The 15697-nt window shown below is 41.6% G+C and overlaps 1 protein-coding gene across 1 annotated transcript in view; it reads right to left on the bottom strand.

Annotated features, from left to right (window-relative positions):
- ppm1e (protein phosphatase, Mg2+/Mn2+ dependent, 1E) overlaps positions 1–15697 on the bottom strand; it is a 76558-nt gene that overhangs the window by 7129 nt on the left and 53732 nt on the right. The window contains exons 2-3 of the mRNA XM_084073811.1: positions 6744–6868; positions 2007–2206 (exon numbers count right to left, since the gene is read on the bottom strand). Coding sequence (XP_083929937.1) covers positions 2007–2206; positions 6744–6868 — 325 coding nt within the window. The remainder of the gene's footprint in view (positions 1–2006; positions 2207–6743; positions 6869–15697) is intronic.

Raw genomic sequence — 15697 nt, 5'->3', positions numbered from 1 at the left:
GAAGCGGCTCGTTTTGAGCTTGTAGATCTGCTACTTTTGACAGTTTTGAATTTTAATCCTGAAAAGTAACAGTTTTGGACATATGGGGTTTAACAGTTAGTGGTCGACTAACCACTTAAACCCTCTATACCAGTTGGTTGTCAAACTTTTTCATGTCAAGGACCCCCAAATTGATATGTATTTGGCCGTGGACCCCCCATCTGAAAAGGTTTTGTTCCAGTGACCCCCGGAAGAGAGGACTTATGTTCAAATTCAAATATTGTTTCAAAGATTTTCAAAAACAGCAGATGTGCAAGCTCACAGCACGGCACGAAGCACGGCACAAGTAGCTTGTATATCTGCTATTTTTAAATAGCCAATGGATAAATGGATAAAGTGGTTAAAATGATTGTGACGCTATATTAACTTTTTTTTTTTTACAAATTTTGCTACACCGCCAACCATCCCAAGGACCCCTGGGGGTCCCTTCTTTGAGAACCACTGCTCTATGCTTAGTAAACCAATACTTAGTTAGCAGGGGAAAAACATATACCCACCGGCCAATAAAAATGAATGCCCGGAAGGGAGGAGATCAATAGTATGGATTCCCCCAGAAAATGTGGATACTTGATGGCAGAAGCAGACATTTGCGGACAAAAATGGCAGTGTTTGTCTTTTAATCAAAACAGAACGCTCCATAATAATAATAATAATAATTTAGTCCCCACTCTTTTGGGGTAATTATTTTGTCACTGTACATTTTGCATGTAACATGACATCTTTCTTCTGCATTTATCTATCCTAACCAATCTGTTGTGGATGTGAACTGAAAATCCATCTAGAAAATCATCGGTGTTACTTTTAACTGTGAAGGGTCCATTTGGTTCCATTTGTGCACCTTCACAGTTAAAGTAACACCGAGAATGTTACTGTGTACTGGTGCCACCTTCTCTCATCTGTCTCCTGTAATTAAGTTGGTATTAACGTCAATTAACTGGCTTAACAACCATCTGCACATTTACCAAAATGGGATTAACATTTGATCCAAAGGAATTATGAAGTTAATTATAAGTGAATCCACCAGCTTTGGCGTGGATCTTGTGGGGCTCCGGAGGGGGCGTCCCTGAAGGACGCCTCCTGATTGGTTAACGAGCCCGCCGCTTTGCCATGATTGCGGCGACAGCTGTTGAAACACGCTGAAGTCACGCCGGTGGAAGTTACCAGAGGGTCTTGTGGAGAGCGTTTTGGATGAGTTGCGTACATTCGTGCGTATGCACGCGCGTGTGTGTGTATGCGTGTGTGTGTGTGTGTGTGTGCATGCGTGTGCGTGTGTGTGCGGGTGTGTGTGTGCGGTTGGTTTGAACAAGCACTGAGCGCTGTCCTCAATCTTAGCAACACAGGCCATCACATATACACTGTCACTTCATGTATTCAGTACAGTATATGACTATGATTACACTGGTAATATACACAATTACACATGTATATGGTTGATACCTGCTGCTACAGTAAGTGGCGTCTCTCACCTGCACAAGAGACTTTGAATCTATATCTGCTGCTATATATACAGTATAGTATACATACCCACTGCCAAGTGATGTCTCTACTTGCAGAGACTGTTATTCTTCTCAGTCCATTTTTTGTTTTCTGTTTTGACCATGCAGCTTACAGTATATATATCGTCACTGTCGGGCAGAAACATCTACCTTTTTGTGTTCAATTGTCACGAATGAATACCCTATACTTGATCATACTACTGTATGTCGTCACACCAAAACGCGTCGATTTGCGCCGCGTTTTCGAGCTTGTGGATCTGTTACTTTTGATGCTTTGGAATTTGAATCCTGAAAAGTAACAGTTTTGGACATATGAGGTTTCCGCGCCCGACAGAGACGATATTTGACATTGCGACGTTGAGCATGTAGGTCTTGTATTTTCAGGCGTACGGTCGACACCCGCGATTTAGTCACGTGACCAACACGTCGACCCGTGGAAATGGGTTGCGTTGTGGTTTACTTTTTTTGTACCTGGATGTTGAAGAGGCTGTTGAAGTCGGGGATGACGATGTGCTTGTCCTCCATCTTGCGCCTCATGTTCTTGATGGCGTGGATGGAGGTCTCGTAGTAGGGCAGCGGGCGCCGGCGGTACGGGAAGTCCTTCAGCCACAGCAGGCACGTCTCGAAGAGCCGGTTGAACGCCAGCCGCGCGAACGTCACCGACTCCAGCTCTGCGTCACACACACACACACACACACACATCCGGGGTGGAACTGTATGAGACTCGGCAGGTCCTTTGTGCCAGTAGCTTTGAGGATGTACCAGTGGTGGAAGCTAGCTATTTTCTATGTATGTATAGCCTATGTATGAAATAGGGTTAGAGTGGTTAATGTATGTTTTATAATATAGCAATATATATTATCTGTACAATATTTGGATCCGAGATGTAGTGGAGTAGAAGTAAAAGTACTGATAATTGGAAATACTCCAGTAAAGTAAAAAATACCTTGAAATTGTGCTTAAGTACAGTACTTGAGTAAATGTACTTTAGTTACTTTATACCACTGGGATTTACAAAGAGACACACAATGGTCGCTCTGTACTGTATATTGTGCTTATATTGTATACCAGCTGGGTACAGGCGTTGCTTGGGTAATATTGTGGGTGTTAACAGGCACAGACGTTGCCCGGATTAAATAGACACAAAGCAATATGTTTGCGGGCTCTGACCGGGCCATGACCTTCCACCTCTACCCTGTCAATCTAACACCTCTTGGAGGCCTATAATATGTGCTATGATGTACTATGATGTCAGTCATCCGCTATGCAAAGTTTCAGCCTCTCCATTGACATGCAGTGTTAAATTCAGCTTAAACAAGTTTCCCATGACCTTCGGTGGATCATAATAACACACCACTATGGAACGTTTCAGCCCAATCTGACCTGGGGTGTGTGTGTGGGCATGATTAAAAACACTCAGACCCTATATACTCATTGACCTGGGTACCCCAGGGGTCTATATATATTTTTTTCACTATCTACAGTCTACACCGAATCTCTCATCTACAAGCCGACAAGCTGCATGTAGATGTGAGCTTGTAGATCTGCTATTTTCACTGCTTTTGTGCGACATTCTTGTTTGTAAGATGAAGATACAAGGTTTCTGCTCGACAGCAACCATATAAGATGTCTTTGAGTGGCCTCCATTAACAGCTGTGACGAACAGGCAGTTCTGTCTCTCTGTGTGTGTGTCTCATTCTCTGTGTGCGTGTGCGTGTGCGTGTGTGTGTGTGTGTGTCTCTCCTTCTCTCTGTGTGTGTGTGTCTCTCTCTCTCTCTCTCTCTCTCTCTCTCTCTCTCTCTCTCTCTCTCTCTCTCTCTCTCTCTCTCTCTCTCTCTCTCTCTCTCTCTCTCTCTCTCTCTCTCTCTCTCTCTCTCTCTCTCTCTCTCTCTCTCTCTCTCTCTCTCTCTCTCTCTCTCTCTCTCTTCATCTCATTCCACTCCATTTTCATTTTTTTGGTACCTACCTCTAGTCTACAGGGACGTGGAGCTAAATGTATCCCTCCAACTTAGTACGGTTAAAGTGATGTTTCTCTCTCTGTGTGTGTGCGCGTGTGCGCGTGTGCGTGCGTGCGTGCGTGCGTGTGTGTGTGTGCGTGCGTGCGTGTGTGTGCGTGCGTGCGTGCGTGCGTGTGTCTTTATGTAATCTCCAGGCTGTTTAGCAGCAGTCTGTCCTCGACACACAAACACAAGACAAGGAACCAGGGGACACGGTGAGCTTCCACCGTCACAGCCAAGTGCCCTTGAGTAGGGCACTAACACCCCCTCCCCACACACGCACACCTCCATCCTGTTTGCCCACTTTAAGTAAGTATATCCTAGAAAATGGCACACATTTAGTCTCAGAGGGAAAAATTTGACCCAGCACTCATAAAGCTACAATTATCATCCCATATTAGCGTTGTACTTAATACTGACGTGCTTTCCATTCATAACCACAAAATCTACTCATAATTTTGTATTTTGAGATCCCAAAACCACAGGCTTTCCATTACAGTAAAGTTAGTATACTATAATAGAAGCCATTCTCCTTGCATTATTACAAATTTAAATAAAACGTCTGAAATGACCAAACCTGCCAACCAATGATATCACTGGTACTGTAGGCAGGTTTCTGAAACCGAGTAGACACAAATGGTACCATATTATAATGAGCATTAGTGAGGAGCAATTATACGAAGATAGGTTGATATATGGGTGAAGTGGTCCTTTTTAAACTCTATTTTATACTTCATCGTATGATAATGTCATGCTAAAATTGCCGCTATACGTATACGCTCACAACATGCCGAGATACGATGCATTTTTGCAATGTTTGAGACGCCAGGTTGAAAGCGGTTAACTCCACTTCCAAGGAAGTAAAGGTGGGAGGGGGGATTGATTGATTGTCTTTGCAAACTGTTAATAAAGTATTCAATCAGGCACAGGGAAGTACAGCTCAATACAAGGTCTGTTAAGAGGATGCTGAACCCAAGAAAGCACTATGGCTTGTTTCCAGGGATTACTTGTTCTAAAGGCAATCAATGTGCCATTGTAAAGTAATTGCATCAAGGCTCTGTGTAAATATTATGCCTTTCCGACATCTATTACACCCACACCCTGTAATCACCACCACCGTCTGTCTGTCTGTCTGTCTGTCTGCCTGTCTGCCTGCCTGCCTGCCTGTCTGTCTGCCTGTCTGCCTGCCTGCCTGCCTGTCACAAGAGGTTTTTGTTGTGAAGTGGATGAAACATGGCAGATGAGTTGGAGGTGGGGTCAGGACTGTCTGTACAGTGTAAGTATAGCGTGGGTGTAGCATCTGTCTGAGAGTCACTGTACCACGGATCACATCATTACATAGATAATAACTTTTCATTTACTTCAATGCTCTGCTGACGGCCGCTAGGCCAAAATGCAGTGGTGGGAAAAGTACAAGTTTCAATACTGCAATGTAGACATACTCTGTTACAAGTAAAAGTCCGGAATTCAAAATTGACTTGAGTGAAAGTGCAAAAGTATTGGCATCAAAATGTACTTAGAGTACCGAAAGTACCAAAAGTGAAAGTGCTAATTATGCAGAATGTCCCATTTCAAGTTTTCAAATGTGTAAAAATCTTTTGAAAATAGCAGATCTACAAGCTTGCAGATCGGCTATTTTCAAATTGCCAAAGTTTAGATACGGTTTATGTATGTTTTGTAATAATAATCTAAATCTACAAAGTAACTAGTACAATAACTAAAGGTTTCAAATAATTGTAGTGGAGTAAAAGTACAATATTTCCCTCTGAGATGTAGTGGAGTAGAAGTAAAAGTAAAGAAAATTGGAAATACTCCAGTAAAGTAAAAAATACCTTAGCTACAGCTACAGCACCGCGGAGTCTGAGGGTTCGAATCCACCGCAGTGCGTCCGGCTTTGTCGAGCGTCTTACTCTATGCCAGTGTTTCTCAACCTTTCCAGGCCACGAGAAAATTATCATTTTTGAACTGGGGACCCCCCCCCCCCCCCCCACCCTGACAAGCACTTGGAATTAGTAGTTGAGGTATTACATTTAGTTTGACTCGGTTCCACAGATAAATATTGTGAAAGGAGCTTGTAGATCGGCTATTTTCCAAAATATAGCGTCTTTCTTACATAATTTGACAATTTACTTTTGATATGGTCTTTTTTCATTTCATTTCATTTCTTTCTTTTTTAGATCTTAAAAAGGTCTTAAACGTCCTCCCGGTGGGGGCTCCTCACTGGCAGGTGAGCCAGTAGGATACAACAGCAGTGACAACAACACATAGTCATGTACGACGGGATGAATTAACTGGCATAACGACTCAATTGGGGAGAAAAAGTGGTAAAAAGCAACCAAAAATATATAATACTTATTTTATTAAACAAAAGTTTTTTTACTGAAGTATAAATTAGGTTTTACTCAAACATAAGCATTGGTGTAGTCACACACACACACACACACACACACACACACACACACACACACACACACACACACACACACACACACACACACACACACACACACACACACACACACACACACACACACACACACACACACACACACAAGCTATTTTTCGGCGCATGGCACTCACATGCAACTAAGTATACTGTAAATCCTGTTTAACTCTAATTCCAACCCCCAAAACCTAACCTCGAAATGCAACCCCAACCCCATTTTTCAAGCATAAAACCAGTGGTGCAAGAACATGTTCTCAAGTACTGTACTCAAGTAAAATGTCGAGGTACTTTTACTTTACAGGAGTATTTCCAATTTTCAATACTTTTACTTCTACTCCACTACATCTCAGAGGGAAATATTGTTACTCCACTACAATTATTTGAAAATGTTTGGTTACTAGTTACTTATAGTTTTTGATTATTATTACAGAACATACATTAACCACCTCAGACCTATATACACTTCAAGATACACTAAAAGCTCACAACGTGTCGCATCGCAACGCGTTGTGAGCTTGTAGATCTGCTATTTTATGCATTTTGAAAACTTGTGAAAATGGGACATTCTGCGTAATGAAAACCTTTTACTTTTGCTACTTTAAGTATACTTTGATGCCAAGACATTTATACTTTTTACTCAAGAGAATTTTGAATAACAGCCTTTTTACCTGTAACAGCCCTTTTCTTACAATGTTGTATTGATACTTTTGGAGTACTTTTCCCCATGCACCACTCCATAAAACACACACACAAAGGGAGACTCACGGCGTAGCGGGTCGACTCCTCCGTCCTCCAGGGTCTTGTTGAGGTGGTGGATGGACAGGTCGCTCTGTAGGAGGCTGTCTGCGGTGGCCCGGGCCAGCGCTGCCGCCAGCGAGCAGGGACAGTTACTGGAAAAGACATCAGACAAGACACTTTATTGTAACTGCATGAGGAAAGACAGCGTCTATTAAAAAGCCTGAGTTATGCTCCGTCATACGCGCAGACTGTAAAAGAATATGGACTAAAAGTGCCATTCACACTGAGCACTATAACTATAAAGATAACTATAACTATATCGTTCACCGTTGTATTTGTTTTTATAGTCGGTGTGAACTCTGCCATCCACTTGACTTAGAATGATGTTTAAAACTATATTTTTTATAGTTATAGTGCTTAGGGAGGGCCTTAGGGAGTGGTTCTCAAACTTTTTCATGTCAAGGACCCCCAAAATTATATGTATTTGGCCGCGGACCCCTATCTGAAAATGTTTTGTGACAGGCACGCCCAGAAGGGAAGATAATTAAAAAAATAGCGGATGTACAAGTTTGTAGATTTGCTATTTTTGAATAGCCAACATATACAGTACATGGATAGAGTGGTTAAAATGATTGTGATGCTGTATTGCTGTATCAACATTTTTCTGGGGACCCCTTGGAACCCCCCAAGGACCCCTGGGGGTCCCCGGACCCCACTTTGACACTGGACTAAGGGAGTAGTGACGTCAACCATTGGTTTCTAAAGAGCCGTTTTGAAGCCACTAGTGAAACACAGGAAGAGGAAGTAATGGATCCACACGTTATCCTCCAAAGAAGATGCCTTAGTTCAAAACCTCACTCAAAACCCACCTCGTCAGGATAGCTATTCCCAGCTGAGGTCTAGTTAAGATGTCTCTCCAACCCATGGTTAACATTTTTATCATTTTTTATCGAACACTTATCTTTTTATCGTTTTCGTTTTTTTCTCAATAAAGTTGAGAGTTGTTTATGTAAAGCAACTTTAGGTACTTAGAAAAGCGTTATATAAACTGAGCTATTATTATAATTATGGTAACCAATAACCATAGCAACAAGTGTCATCGGGAACATGGAAGTAGGGCATTACTGACCTTTCTATTCCTCTTTTATATAATTGTATTTGCTTCTTAAAATGTACTTTTACAAAATCTTGTAATGAAAAAAATGAAATAGTCTTGTTTCCCTGTTGATTGTAAGGTGCTATTAGGTATGTGTAAAATAACTTCATCTTCTCATGCGGTATTACAGGACTAACGTGAATGTATTCATCATGTGCCGTGATTATAAAAATAATGCATCTTCCACATAATAGCTGGGACTCCACCTGAAGATTGTTACACGTGTGTCGTGCGATACATAGTGAATATATCAGATCTACAAGCTCAATGAACTATTCTTGAACTTTTGCCTATAATGACATATGCTCCAAATAGGGACACCAGGTTGAAACATAACCCATTAAGACTGGGAAAGCATCGGTGTCATTTTTTGATTTCTTTGTCTATTCAAAAATAGCAGATACAAGCTCATAGATTGTAGATCTGCTATTTTTGAAAAATCTTGAAAATGTGTGCAAATCTTTGAATATATATATTTTTAAAGCAACATTTGTAACTCAAATCTTTGCTTCTGGGGATTCTACAAATGTCTTCTAAATCCTAACTTATGTTGCTATAATATCAGTGGTTCTCAAACTTTTTCATGTCAAGGACCCCCAAAATGACGGACCCTCATCTCCTTTTGTTCCAGGGACCCCAAAAAGCAAATATGAGTTAAAAAATGAGATTTTTCATAAATAGCAGATCTACAAGCTCATGAGCTTGTCTATCTGCTATTTTCGAATATCCAAAGTATAAAATAATGGTTCAAGTGGTTACACAGACGCGTTCCCGGTTTTAATGGGTTAAAGTGCCAGGAAAACATAGTCTTTTCTTGTCACAGTGCATGGAGAGTTGAACCCAACGGCAGCCAGCGGCAGGCAGAGCAAGTTCAACAAAGAAGTTATTTCCAAACAACTGGAGCGGTAAACGGCTTAACAACATGGCGAGACAGGCAGGCGCTCGAGCACACAGGGAAGGTAATCCACACAGAAAAAAATCATTCCGGAGGAGCAGGCAAAAATCCAAAAGTCAGGCAAGAAGGTCAAAACACACAAGGCTGTGGTAAGAAGGAGCAAAATCTGGGACGAGACCCAGAAACCCAGGGAACAAAAGGCTATAGGGAGCAAAACACGGTGACATGCTTTTACAAACTGCCAAGGAGTGAGTGGAATGAGACCAGTCTATACGCCCAGGGACCCAAGATGCAAATTACCTATATACAGTATCATTGCTGTCGGGGAAGAAACCTCTTATCTCTATTCTAACTTTGTGTGTTTTTTTTTTTCGTAAATTAACGCCCTACTTGATCATACTACAGCGTCACCCAAAACCGTCAAAAGTAGCAGATCTACAAGCTCGAAACGCGCCGCTTCGCGCCGCGTTTCGAGCTTGTAGATCTGCTACTTTTGATGGTTTCATATTTGAATCCTGAAAATGAACAATTTTGGACATATGAGGTTTCCCCCCGACAGAGACGATAGCTAACTCTGGCCTAACCTTGGATCCCAGATCAGCTAGTTTTTTCTATTATATATATATTTGATAGTAGGCCTATTTGAAGAACAAAAAAAGGCTTAAGACTGAGATTTTTAAAGATCATGATATGGAAGAAAAAAAACTATAATACCATAATATAGTCTCATATCACAATATTGATATACGGTAATATGAGTATTGTCCATCCCTATAGTGTTTGGAGGAGAGAGATAGTCTCTTATTTGATCTTCTCGCTCCTTGTTTTTCCTTCGTGACAATCTCCTTTGAAAGGAAAATATAACACTTGATATTAATGATAAAGTAGTTGCTTTTAAATCCAAAGGTGTCTTTGAGGGTGAACTGGAAAATGACAAACCATTTGCTGATCATTACTACAGCATAATTATGGAATGTTGATTCCAGGATTTAGAATAGCTGTCCACAATACTGCCTTAAGGGCAGTGGTTTTCAAAGTGACGTCTAGGGACCCCCAGGGGTCCCTTAGGGGGTCTGTAGGGGGTCCACATCCAAATGAGGAGTATAGCTTAATGTTACTATAATTCATTCAGACAAAAGGCTGGCTCTTGCACACCATTTTTTATGAGAATCACATTTTGGTCCATAGACATTCATCTTGCGAGATAGCCTGTTGAAGACTGCACCATTTGACAAAGGTTCTATATACAATAGCGACCACAATAGCATCCCATATGATTACAAGCCAAAGAACCACTATTGGTGCTATGCACCATTTGTTAGCGAAGGAATTGAATAAAATTACATTTTCAGGCCGCTACGCGGGCTTCAAATCCAGCCACTGCACTGATCAGAGCAATGGTCACTGAGGCCATTTGACATTTTAGACACTGCTGTAACATTGCTTTTTTGTGTGCGTGCGTGCGTGCGTGCGTGCGTGCGTGCGTGCGTGCGTGCGTGCGTGCGTGCGTGCGTGCGTGCGTGCGTGCGTGCGTGCGTGCGTGCGTGTGTGTGTGTGACTGTTATCATGGCAGATCAGAACAGCAAATGCAACTATCGATTATTTTCTTTTTCGATTAATCAAATTGATTAACAACTTGTGCGTTATTTTATACACTGTCACAGTCGATATACAAGCTCACAGCGCGTTGTGAGCTTGTATATTGGCTATTTTCACAATTTGTTTTGAATTTCTTTTTGCCTAGAATGACATGCCCAAAATAGGGATGGATTACTAATCGATTGTTTTACAAAACAACCGATAATTGTTTTCATAATCGATTAAATCGATTAAGTGGGAGTTATCTGTTGCGCCCTATAGTCACAACAATTGAATCGACCATAACCTTTTGACCAGGGATGCAGAGAGCGTTTTAGAACCGAAGGGGACGCATGCATTCTGTGCGTGTGCGCGAAAAATAGCAAAAAAAAAAGTTTTTTTACCGGGTTTGTTCCTTTTTGCTACATGTTTTTGTTTTTGTTACATTCATTTGGTTAATTCGGTTAATTTGGTACAAAAAAGTCGGAGGTTTCTTCTTTTTCTTTTTTCTTCATCCCAAAAGTGTGGGGGGGGGGGGGGGGATATCCCTCCCCCCACTGGAACTGAGTATGTCCACAAAAAAAAACGCCACCCCCCCTCCCCTCTCTGCATCCCTGCTTTTGACCTCTCTGACCACCAAAATCCAATCAGTTCATCCTCGAGTCCAAGTTGTCCAATTTAATGAAGAACTTGTATCCAGTGTGGCTGGGCTCAGAACAACAGGAGACAACACACCCAGCAGGCTGTCCATTACACACGCTCACTGGCTGCACAGATTAATCCCACCAGAGCACAAGTCATTTCCTCAATCAAACAGCTTAAAGAACTCCAACGCCACCATTCACAGAGAGTGTTGGCATGAGCCGGAGTCTCTTTTTTAATTCCCCCCAACTTGTGATTGTATCAACACAGTAAAATTGGAAATACTCCAGTAAAGTAAAAAAAAAAAATACCTCAACATTTGACTTAAGTACAGTGCTTGACTACATGTACTTAGTTACTTTACACCACTGGATACAACGTATGCTCAACATGCCATAAAAATGAAAGACTGAGGGTGTCATTTCAACAGTGACACAGCATACGCTCTAGAGAATTACAAAATGGTGGAGGAGTTTGTGTGAGAGTATAGACAGACTGAACTCCGTCTCGGCTAGATTTGTGTGAAGCACTCTAGTGCTCAAAGTCGGAGCAATCGCTGGTGGAAAAAGTACTCCTGTGTACTAAGTAAGTAAAAGGCCTGTATTCAAAATTCTACTTGAGTAAATGTGCAAGAGTATTGGCATCCCAATACAGTATACTTACAGTATCAAAGTAAAATTACAAAAAAAAAGCGATCTACAAGCCTGATCTACAAGCTCACAACGTGTGTGTGTGTGTGTGTGTGACACATTGTGAGCTTGTAGATCAGCTATTTTTGAATAGCTGAAGTATAAAATAGGGACTAAGTGATTGCCATGTTTTGTAATAATAATCAAAATCTGCAAAGTAACTAGTAACTAAAGCTGTCAAACAATTGCAATTGAGTAAAATCAACATTTGCCTCTGAGATGTAGTGAAGTACAGTGAAGTATAAATATTGAAACATGAAAACACTTAGATGAAGTAAAAGTACCTCAAAATTGTACTTAAGCACAGTACTTGAGTAAAAGTACTCAGTTACTTTCCATCACTGGGAGTCAAGGGCTCATACACAGACACACAGGCTGAAGTGGCCATTGTATTGTTAGCTGGCTGGCTTGAAAAAAAACAGGGGGAAATTACATTTCGTTGATGTCGGGCAGAAAACTCTTATCTCCATATTTTAACTTGTGTTTTTTTCGTAAATTAACAGCACACTGGATCATACTACAGCGTCACACAAAAGCAAAACAGTAGCAGATCCACAAGCTCGAAACTTTTGAGCTTGTAGATCTGCTACTTATGATGCTTTAGAATTTGAATCCTGGAAAGAAACAGCTACAAATGAGGTTTCTGCCCGACAGGGACGATGGGGGCGAAGATTCAATTAATGGCGTGGCTTTGAAGAGCTAACAAGAAGGAAATCTCTCTCTCTCTCTCTCTCTCTCTATATCTCTCTCTCTCTTTCTCTCCTGCTGCTGCTGAGAAAAAGCATTGTTAGTCTCTCTGAGGTCCAGACAGTCACACCCTATCGGCTTGTTAAGCGTGGAAACGCAACAGTTGGTTGTTACACAAGATGTACTGTATCGCTGATGGACTACATGTTCTTTCTATTACGGAGCCAAAAAACTACACCACATCCCTGAATTCACTTTTCTATATCAATCACACCTGTGGTTCCCAAACAATGGTTCATATTGGGGTCGCAAAACAATTTTTATGGGTTGTGGGTAAATATCCTTTTTTTGTTGATGTTTCCTATACAGTTCTTTACATTATTTCAAATTTTATAAATTAAACAGAACAACTTTTAAGAGGTAGTGAAAATAGCCGATCTACAAGCTGATCAATGTGCTTGTAGATCATTTGTTTTATAAGTGTAAGTACTGAGCTGAGCATACAGTATGACTCTTGGATTATACTTTGAGGAGTTGTGTTGTAGTTTATAAACAGATCTTTGATATAGTTTTGCACTTGTTCATCTTGGACCCCTATGTTCTTCAGTTCATAAAGTATTTTCTTTGTTTGAGGATTTTTCAATCACCGTGAAGGAATACGGCACAAACAAAAAACTCAAGGCTTCACAGGTTGAGTAATTGATAGAAGAAAGATCATTTTAGGGGTGAAGTAGTAGTTTAAGTTTAATACCAAAAATCCAAGTTCAAACCAAGAACAGAGACAAAGACACGCCAGATGTTGGTTTACGGTGAAAACGGAACTAGCTTTTTTGTCCTGAACCTCAGGAACGTCAGACAAGACACAGTAGAGATACAACCTGCAAAGTGTGTGTGCGTGTGTGTGTGTGTGTGTGTGTGTGTGTGTGTGTGTGTGTGTGTGTGTGTGTGTGTGTGTGTGTGTGTGTGTGTGTGTGTGTGTGCGTGTGCGTGTGCGTGTGCGTGTGCGGGAAGCCTAACTCTACATGACACTTGATCAGGGGACATTTTTCAGGCCAAGGACCCCTTAGCTGAGAAAGAGATGAAGCATTGACCCCTACTACATATTGTATAACATTGTGTTGCAGATTAAACTTTTCTTTAGGTTTTTAGATAGCTTCATAGACTTGTTTGACAGCACTGTCATCATCAGCGTTGCGCAAATGTCTGTTTACACAATCTTTTCTGTTTTCTGTGCTGTATTCATGTAAATGTGTATTTTCAGACTTTTAAACACTTAAACCTTCAATAATTAGACCTTTGGCTCTGTACTTGGTCTGCTCTTTTTTCTCTCCCCTCTACACCAAACCTCTTCACCGAAAATAGCCGATCTACAAGCTCACAACGCCTCGCAGCGCGAGGCGTTGTGAGCTTGTAGATCGGCTATTTTCGGCTAATGTTCCCCTCAGAATAGGGGTTCAAGTGGTTAATGTAAAAAAAAAAATCACACAAATATTTGGCGACCTCCCTGTAGTAACTCCGAGGACCCCCGAAGGGGTCACAGACCCCCTTTTGGAGACCCCTGACTTAGATGGTAGTTTTGTCTTCTTCAAGACAGCAAGAGGACAGGCAGAGGAGGGAGGGAGAGAGAGAGAGAGAGAGAGGGAGGGACGGACGGAGGGAGGGACAAAACGAGAGAGAGAGAGAGAGAGAGAGAGAGGATGGAGGCGAGAAATGGAGCATCTCAAGGTCGGTCCAATGACAGGCTGCTCTATATGTGAGTCACCCCGGTAACCAGGCCACCACAAAGACGGAGGTAACCATGGTAACGCAACTTCTGCCTCCTTTTAATGCACGACTCGAATCAACGTATATATATATATATATCGTCGCTGTCGGGCAGAAACCTCATATCGACATATTCTAACTTTTTGTGTTTGTGTTAGCATTAAAAGTAGCAGCTCTACAAGCTCGTTTTGAGTTTGTAGAGCTCAAAACCCCCCCATGAAGATGAATGGTTTCTCCCTACTGGCTTCTGTACTGAATTATACGGGGGAAATTAGTTTGGGTTAAACCAGTCATTTGAAGTCTGCCTTTAACCACATGAACCTTAGTATCGGGGCATTGCAATGCGTTGTGAGCTTGTACTGTACTGCTTGTACTAAATATAAACTAAATAAAAGCTAAGCTACTGCATGACTGCCAGCTTGTCAGTGGTGGAAAAAGTACTCAAATGTTTTACTTAAGTAAAAGTATCAATACTGCAATGCAGAAATACTCTGTTACAAGTAAAAGTCCAAGTAATCCAAATTGACTTGCGTAAAAGTACAAAAGTATTGGCATCAAAATGTACTTAAGTACCAAAAGTAAAAGTACTCATTCTGCAGAATGTCCCGTTTCACAAGTGCTGAAAATGTATGAAAATATTTTGAAAATAGCAGATCTACAAGCTCACAATGCGTCGCATCGCAACGCATTGTGAGCTTGTAGATCGTCTATTTTCAAATGGCCAAAATGTATAGGGCTGAAGTGGTTAACTAAAGTTTTCAAATAATTGTAGTGGTGTAAAAGTACAATATTTGCCTCCAAGATGTAGTGGAGTAGAAGTAAAAGTATTGAAATTTGGAAATGCTCCCGTAAAGTACTCAAAACTGTACTTAAGTACAGTACTTGAGTAAATGTACTTTAGTTACTTTACACCACTGCCAGCTTGTCGGTGACCAAACCTCCCTCCACTTCCCCAGCCTGTAGCATAAAATGTTAGCTCTTGTCAGCTTGTAATGCGATGTGGATTCATATGTATTATATCATCTGTGTGTCACGCACAATGTCCCTGGCATAACTCGGACAGCGTCGGTCTCAAACTTTGCAGTGTATGTGTCATAACCCCCAGGCATACATACTGAGCCGAATGGCGGACCAATGGTTTCCGAGAACCAAAAAGAAATCACTAATATCTGACTGTATCCGTCGACCCGCAGGGTCTGAGAAAGAGACGTGCGTCGGATTCCCTGATTGGCCAACCCAACCGAAACCGTCGGCTTCGCCGATTGGCGTCACGTCAGGAGAGAGACAGTGTATAGGAGAGACAGGCAGTTGGAAAGCTGGGAGGGAGACAGCGTATATAGGCGAGACAGACAGGAAAAAGCTGACATGCAGACAATGTAGGACATTAAGTTCTCAAAGTGGGGTTCTGGGACCCCCAGGGGTCCTTGGGGGAGTACCAGGGGGTCCCCAGCAAAAGTAGTTAATATAGCGTCACAATCATTTTAATCACTTTCACTTTGGCTATTCAAAAATAGCACATATACAAGCTCATAGCGCGGCACAGAGTGCCGCGCTATGAGCTTGTAGATCT

Source organism: Gymnoscopelus microlampas, assembly GCF_963454915.1.
Source record: "Gymnoscopelus microlampas genome assembly, chromosome: 12".
NCBI classification, from domain to species: Eukaryota; Metazoa; Chordata; class Actinopteri; order Myctophiformes; family Myctophidae; genus Gymnoscopelus; species Gymnoscopelus microlampas.
This window is presented reverse-complemented; position numbering and strand designations above follow the sequence as displayed.